Source organism: Rutidosis leptorrhynchoides, unplaced genomic scaffold (genome assembly GCF_046630445.1).
Source record: "Rutidosis leptorrhynchoides isolate AG116_Rl617_1_P2 unplaced genomic scaffold, CSIRO_AGI_Rlap_v1 contig288, whole genome shotgun sequence".
NCBI classification, from domain to species: domain Eukaryota; kingdom Viridiplantae; phylum Streptophyta; class Magnoliopsida; order Asterales; family Asteraceae; genus Rutidosis; species Rutidosis leptorrhynchoides.
In genome coordinates, this window is record NW_027266531.1 from 19,475 (window position 1) to 27,228 (window position 7,754).

At 32.1% G+C, this 7,754-nt stretch overlaps 1 protein-coding gene across 1 annotated transcript; it reads right to left on the reverse strand.

The window, feature by feature from the left end:
• Positions 1-3,290: 3,290 nt before the first annotated feature.
• On the reverse strand, positions 3,291-6,006 carry LOC139882582 (NAC domain-containing protein 30-like). Its single transcript, XM_071866872.1, has 3 exons — positions 5,844-6,006; positions 4,499-4,770; positions 3,291-3,839 (listed from the first exon to the last, which is right to left on the reverse strand). The coding sequence occupies exons 1-3, from the start codon at positions 6,004-6,006 to the stop codon at positions 3,291-3,293; spliced, it is 984 nt and encodes a 327-aa protein (XP_071722973.1).
• Positions 6,007-7,754: the final 1,748 nt, after the last annotated feature.

The following is a 7,754-nucleotide window of genomic DNA, read 5'->3' on the forward strand; positions in this document are numbered from 1 at the left end:
AAGTTATATGATCGTATGATACATGATGGGCCAAATCCCTCCAATAGGCACACACAATATAGACAATCATCATTTATATATAACAACTCAGCTTTTTGAACTATTTGGCTGCACACTCTAAGTTTCATATCATGTGTTTAAGTAAAGATCGTCATTAACAGCTAATTAATCAAAAATCAAAAGAAACGTTCTGTTTCTTATCTCTCTCATTTAATATTGTTTGTATTTTTGGGCTATTAATTAATTTTGCCCTTCCATGCAAATCTTAGTTTGTGATTTTTATAGGTGATGATCTACCACATCAGCATTTTTCCATTACAATATATTGGCACGTCTTTTTTTTTTTTCTTTCTTTGTTTTTTTTTGTTCAGTTAGTATTTTATTTTAGTTAAGTAAATAGGCCAATATAATTATACTGAGCTGAAACTAGAGCAAGTGAAACGAATTTCAAAAAATGGTCATTGAATAATAAAAACTTACATAAAAAATCAATACATCATATAAAATTTTTAAGCATGAAACTCAAAATGGAAAAATTAGATAGGGAGCTAGAGAGAAAGAAATTGGATTGAAATGATGTTGTTTTGTGTTTCAAGGTAAGATTTATATCATATTTGTTTATTTACTTTATATTTAATTTCATTGAATTATGACCATCGAAAATAAAATTCGTTGAATAATGTAAACTTCGTATAACTCTTGTATTTCATAAGATTTAATTTAAATTTATTTTGGATTTGTTACTTAGTTTTGTTATCAAATTGTTTGTCAACAAAATTCGCAGATTACACTAAATAATAATACGGTAAACTACTTTTGTAAATTAGCTTTTCTATTTTCTTCAACCATTCAAATTTAGGTCATAAGTCAACTCAATAATTCAAAAACTCTAGGTCTCAATTTAAAAGTTATTATAATATTTTTTCTCAATTTTCTCCTATTAAATTTTGATCATAAAAAATCACTTACCGTTTGTTTATTGTTTGTGTACAACTCATTTTTTAATTGACCTCTATTTTTCTATATGTTGAAATAAACCAGCACAAACATTGAATTGAGATTATCGAAGGAAAAAAAACATTTTGTATTTGTTTTCTTTTTTGTGATCATTTGATCTTTCTATTAATCACATTAGATTGCACATGTACTTTCTTTTTTTGATATCAAATGATTATTATAATTCCTAAATATCACAAGTCAAAGATAACAAAGTAATACATCATCAAACAAGAGGTCAAGAAACAAAAGACATTATTATCAGACAAGGTATTCACAAAGCTTTTCACAAAGTACTAATCTTAAAACAACCTCTTCTTGGTCTTGAGAAGGGCTATCGCTCTCGCACGAACATTGACAGCATGTGCTGTAGTGTTAGCTGCTCTAGTAGCAATACCTGCAAGAGCCGGGTCAAGGTACTTCGCATCAATACTGGCGGTAACCCCGGCCAGGCCGACTGCCACAGAAGAAATGTCGGGAGTTGATGAAGATATCTTTGAGGACATTCCAGCATCCGAGGCCGAGGTCGCAACCATCTTAGCAAGTGATGCAGTGAGGCGGACGACATAATCTAGGCTCAAAAGGGCTGAATCGATGATAAAAACATCTAGAGGGGCAACAACAGTAGGGGGAGTAACAACATCTAGAGGGGCAGTAACAATATGGGGAGTGAGCTCTAGAAACAACTTATTGTAGAGGTTTTTGAAAGCCATGATCTTGAAAATCGCGATTAATCAGATCTCGCATGTACTTATTCTCCATATGAGACTCAAAACGCCCCTCACATCGAGAATCGACATGTCATTGATACCATGTTGATGTTTGAAATGATTTGAATAAAGTCTCATGGGTAACCCAACTTCAAAGCTATCTCAATGAGAGGTGGTCGCACATGAACTTATAATTGATTGATTAAAGTGATTCATTCCCGATGTGAGATTCAATATTAAGGATTTGTTTTAGTTGAAGTTCATTAAAGTTTAAAAGATATCATGTTACTCTATTAATGATTATTATAATGTTTGATCCAAAATAAAGAGAGAGCTTGATCCAATAGAAGCTGCAAGTCATCGCGAATCCGCGTTGAACCCCACAACGTAGGGTTATATATATCTAGTATGAATTACTTTTTAACCTTTCTTCCTATGCGTTGTATGTTATCTCTAAGTACAAATTGTTTAGATTATAAAATTACAGGCAACATGATGCTCAATTTTTTCCTTTGGACAGGATTTTCTAGTATATACCTATAAATAGAGTAACTTCATGTTATTATTTTTGGTTCTCGCAACCTATTTCTCAACATGATTCAGTATTTTTTTTTATATGAATAAGTGCTTTTTGATAGATCTCTTTCGCCCTTCGATCCATTGAGTTATTGACCATGAAGATCGAGTTCGATAGAATCTCACTCATTGATGATCCATTGATCAGGACCGAGTTCAGTATAAATGAAGTAACAGATGAATCCATGAAAAATGATGAAAGTATGTCGGAGTTTTTGGCCCTCTAATTAATTTCATCTTTACATTAATACTACATGCGTCTCTAATTACTTATATTTTTTTTATGATATATGATGGAGGGAGTAAAATTTTCAGTTGTTCTATCAATAAAAAAATATGCAATATATATGTCCTCTTATCAATCTCACTACTTGCGTTCATGGAAGAAATATGTATCTTTACCTGTCGACTCTACCACGCGGTCCATTCAAAACGTGAGAGATCGAGCTCTTGTAATTAAGAGTAAAGGTTGATTAATTATTATAGGCATGTTGATATACTTAGAAAAGATTATTGCTCTTCACATGAGGTTTCGTGAGTTTTTTAAATTAGTATTTATAGGTGGCATTTCGTCAAAATAAGTATATTTATATTCATGATTGATATGCACACAATTTAAAAGAAGAGATTAAAAAGCACTTACTACTTAATTACTATTAGAAGAAAATTAAGACAGCATGACATGAAGGACGCATGCAGTCATGCAAGATATTCAAGTACAAATTTAAAAGCAAACAAAATGTACAATTCATTTTTCAAAGTAGAAATTAAACATGAACAAGTTAAAAAAAAGGAAAATCTTCCACCTTTAACCCTAAACATGATAGGACAAAAGCTAGGGAGCTCCACTTTTCAATTAGTCTCCTTTCAAACAACTTTTTACTTAAAACAAACATACTTTAATAAAACTATATTATCTTAGATTCTATTCAAACACAAAATGACAAACTAGTCATGTTATTTGTTTTTACCATCTTCCAATATTGACTTCTACTTTTGTGACCTTGGTCACAAGTGATGATCCACGAAGTAATCAAGGAACTTGCTACTTTGACCTTCGTTGACTTCTTCATGCTCATAGCTTTGATGATGAGGGATTGAAGGAAAGTTATTGCTGTTGGTAAATGCAAACGTCGTCGTATCGTTTAGTAAGTTGTCCAAGTTCTTCCAATCAATGTTGTTGTTATTGTATAGGTTATTACTCGTCTGATCCCGATCTTCGCAATATTCTTCATTGGCATTGTGCTGGAAATCAGCTCTTGTCGAAAGGCTTGCTGGACTATCCAATAATTGCGGAGGTTCATTCATGAGTAGAATATTATTATCTCCAGCCAGCTCCGAACTCGAGGCTTGCGAAAAACTTGTGCCTTGATTTGAGTATTGAACCAAATTGTGAGTATTAATGTTATTATAATTAGCATTTGAAAAAGAATTTGGAGGCCTAATAATATTGTTGTTCATGTCTCTGATGTAGTAAGCATGATTCCAAGCCTCGTAGCCTTGCCGGTGACTTGGACTTGGCTTCTTGAATGCACGGCATACTACCCATCCTTCCTCCTGCATATGTATAGGGATTGACAATTTTAGATGCATAGAGTATTATTCTCAAAATCGATGCTTTACAATAATGTGATTAGGGGATTAATTTATTCTAGAAGGTATTAATATAAGTCAAGCTAAGCATGCTCATGCTTCATATCTTTTCAACTCGCGTACATTTTTGTCTTCCTAAAAGATCTCACTTTTACAGCATGACATCCAAGTACTGCAGATATTTGTACGTTTACATTACTAGTATTTAGGAATATTATGACATACCGAAGTATTAGAATACCATATCTCTCTCCAGGGTTTGACTAAGCTTTATTTTTGCTTCTTGAAATTTATGTCAAATCGGTCAAAAACATTTACATAAGAAGCTTGTATCAATATTATATATAGTAGTTTGTTGACCATTGGATGTTCAAAGTGTTCATCACTACATCATATTATTAAAATAAATTATTATTTTCAATTAATTAAGTGACAAACCGAAGAAGATCCAATTAATTTTACAATTCCACACTAACAAGCCCACATAAATGAAGTTTCATTATGTTAATTAAAATCAAATTGAATATGCATGCAAGTTCAAGTTTTATGGTCTTAATCAATTCCAAATGAATGTGCACGCAAGTCTCTTTTTTGGAAGATTAATGATAGATTGAATAACTTACATGAGGAGGAGCATGCTCAGAAGTTTGGTGACGATATTCGTGCATGATCCAATCAGTTTTTCTTCCATTAGGTGCACGTCCCTTGTAGAAGACAAGCGTCTTCCTCATCCCTATGATTCTGTTCTTTGAAAGGACGGCCTTGTCCCTCCCCGTCGCCTTCCAAAATCCAGTAATCGTGGCTCTGTTAGTCCTCGTTCCTGTTGGATATTTCTTATCTTTATGACTGAAGAAATACCACTCCGACTGTTCTTCGCTACTTAGTTTGCACCGTGCTGCATCATTAATCAAGAACTAAAAATTAATCACATTTTTACACTGTCTAGGGAGTAATAAAGTTCTTAATTAATTAGTGCTAATTGAAAATTTTAGACATCCCTTAAAACATAGGCTCACTAACTATATAGAAAAATGGAATATCAATTATCATGATTCATGAATCACATACGTATTGTTACGTTTAGGGTTTTATTGTTACGTCGCGCTATACATTGCACAATCCTTAAGAATTGAATTAGCAATCTAGAAGAAGGAAATTGTAACTCTTCATATTTTCTTTCAACAAATTACATATATTGTTATTAAACCATTCATTTGATCATGATCACAACATGAATATGGAAATTGATCATATGAATTTCTTTGTGCATGTGAAAATAACATGGATAGGTGACCAGGTGTGAATTTGAACCCATTATGAGCCTATTACTTAATTTAGTGTTCTTTGCATATTTTTTATATTTCCTATATTTTTCGTATAAAGTCAATGTGAAGTAGCCTTTATATATATAGTGCAACAGCTGAAAAAGCAATGTGGAGTTCTTTGAAAGGCTAGCTAGCTAATTAAGAAGAACAAAAAAGAGATCAGGATTTTTATTTTATTTTTCAAAAGAGAAAAACTAAATTCAAAGTATATACATTTTGTCTTTCATATATTGTTGTTAGCCTAACCCACTTATTATAGGAGCTAGATGGTCATATCATACACATATATCGATCTATACATGCGAACGGAATATTTAGTACTGTTAATTATAAGCTACTTAGAATGTACTCCCTCCGTATACAAATAGATGACGTTTTGAGAGAATTTTTTTGTCTTCAAATAGATGACGTTTTGAGAATTTCAATGTAATTTTTACATATTTACCCTTTTCTCTTTCTTTCCACTATAAAAAAAAATGAGAGAATATTATTTAAATATAAATAGAAAGGATAAAACAGTAAAATGAAGATAAATTTTGTCTCGAAAACAATGATATTGGTATTAGTGCACTTGAGCAAAACGTCTACTATTAGTAGACAGAGGGAGTAATAATTATATATGAGAAGACGATAGATATATTACCTTGGATGTCCCAAGGCTCCATTTTGAGGACGTCAATGTCAATAATAACATCCAAATCAATTTTCAAAGAGTTGATCTTTCGCTTTAGGTAGTAACCCACTAGTTCTTCCTCTGTTGGGTGAAACCTAAACCCCGGTGGAACGCACGACTCTAGCTGATCCATTCTATTCTCAATTGATTCAACTGGACGATGATCTGAAAAACAGAAACATTATAAGCACATGATATGTTTGTATATATAAAGAGAGAGGGATCATGAGCGTGGTACTCAATTTACATTTAGAAGTTTAGGTCTTTATGTCCTAAACTAAACATTTGTTGTATATGTGTACAAGTGAAGTATATTATAGTAGATGATCTAAATTAAATAATTTGTATAGATACTTGGTTGTGGTCCTCAATAAAAGCACATCCTTAAAGTTTTCTTTTGACGGAAGCCTAAACCTAAAGATAACTTTCTATGACTCTTCAATGAAATGAAAGTCCAGAAAAAGAGAAAAAAAATATAATCATTATACTAATAATTAATGTGAAGAGTATTCAAAATTTTTTGCCTCAGCTATTTGTTATTTTCAAGACTTCATACACCCTGAAGCATAAATGTGTTATTAGATAATCTATATAGTTTTCCAGAGATGTTCTTACGTATAAGAAAAATTGTAATCTTCTTTAGGGTAGCCTAGTAATCTATATACTTTTAGGGCTTATGATATATAATGCTGATGATGAGCATGAGCATGATCTAAATGTATAAAATGGGACCCGCTACTAGATGGTCATGTGTATGCCCTCATCTAAATACTAAATGAAAATGATTAGGATTTAGGGCAGTGATGCATTAGACTAACAAATAGATGACATATAGATTAATTAATATCGTAGTAAATTATCTGTAACTCATAGTAGATAATTACCTATATACTGTAATAGATTGTAAGTAATTTATTTGGATCGATTTATTTGTGGACATAGCTTATCACTCTCACCCTAGCAATGCTAGTGATATAAATAGAAAAAGAAAAGAAAAGTGGGAGACAAATAGTGGAACCTACCAAATTAAAAGGACATGATAAATAGATTTATCCTAATTACAATAGAAGTTGTATATCTATTTTTTGTGTTTGCATGAAGTTTGGCCGAAAAGCTTGACTTCGCTGGCACAAGCAATATGTATACATTGTGGCTTTACTTTGAGTGCATTCCACTCCGTAGCTCGTGGTATAGTGTTTTCATAAGCACACGATATATAACTATACATGACTAGTACTTCTACTTTAATTTCTCAATCACTCTTTCTCTATAGACTTGATTAGAGTTTTCAAGCACTAATGTACTATTCTTAATGCTAATTAAACCCATCTTGCACTATCTAATACAACCTCCGTCCCCAAAATAGATGCAAATTTTTCAATGCAAATTGCATTGAAAAATTTGCATCTATTTTGGGACTGAGGTAGTAAATTTCTATCTCATTTACTAACAGTACTAATGCAAACAATCTTTTCCTAATGCATGGTTAGATTATTACAAGTATGTTTCTTGAACTACACTTTGAATTTGAACTAGTTCATCCTGATGGGATGGGAGATTCCTTTCATATCATTCACACTAAATGTGCCTATATATGTATAGATTTCATGTCCCAATAAAGATATCACGCACGAGCCCTTTTCCATGGAAAAAAAGTATGAGAAATAAATATTAAAATGGGACGTTTAGAAAACCATTGGTAAATGACATTGGTAAATGACTGAAACTGAATATGTATCACCAAAAATATCACAAGATGCACTGCAGTGTTCTTAGTCAAACGAAGTACTGAATCCCAATAGACACATAAAAAAGAAAATAAAACATCTGAACTAAGATGGAAGCCGTGCAAAAAGCTAGTAAACACTGAAATCTAAGACA

What these genes read in the sequence shown, in the direction of transcription:
- LOC139882582 (XM_071866872.1), bottom strand. Translation starts at nt 6,006, where the DNA reads ATGGATCAGCTAGAGTCGTGCGTTCCACCGGGGTTTAGGTTTCACCCA. An exon ending in GGAGCCTTGGGACATCCAAG is followed by an intron (nt 4,771 to 5,843) that starts GTAATATATCTA and finishes TTAATGATGCAG; the next exon opens with CACGGTGCAAACTAAGTAGC. An exon ending in CTGAGCATGCTCCTCCTCAT is followed by an intron (nt 3,840 to 4,498) that starts GTAAGTTATTCA and finishes ATACATATGCAG; the next exon opens with GAGGAAGGATGGGTAGTATG.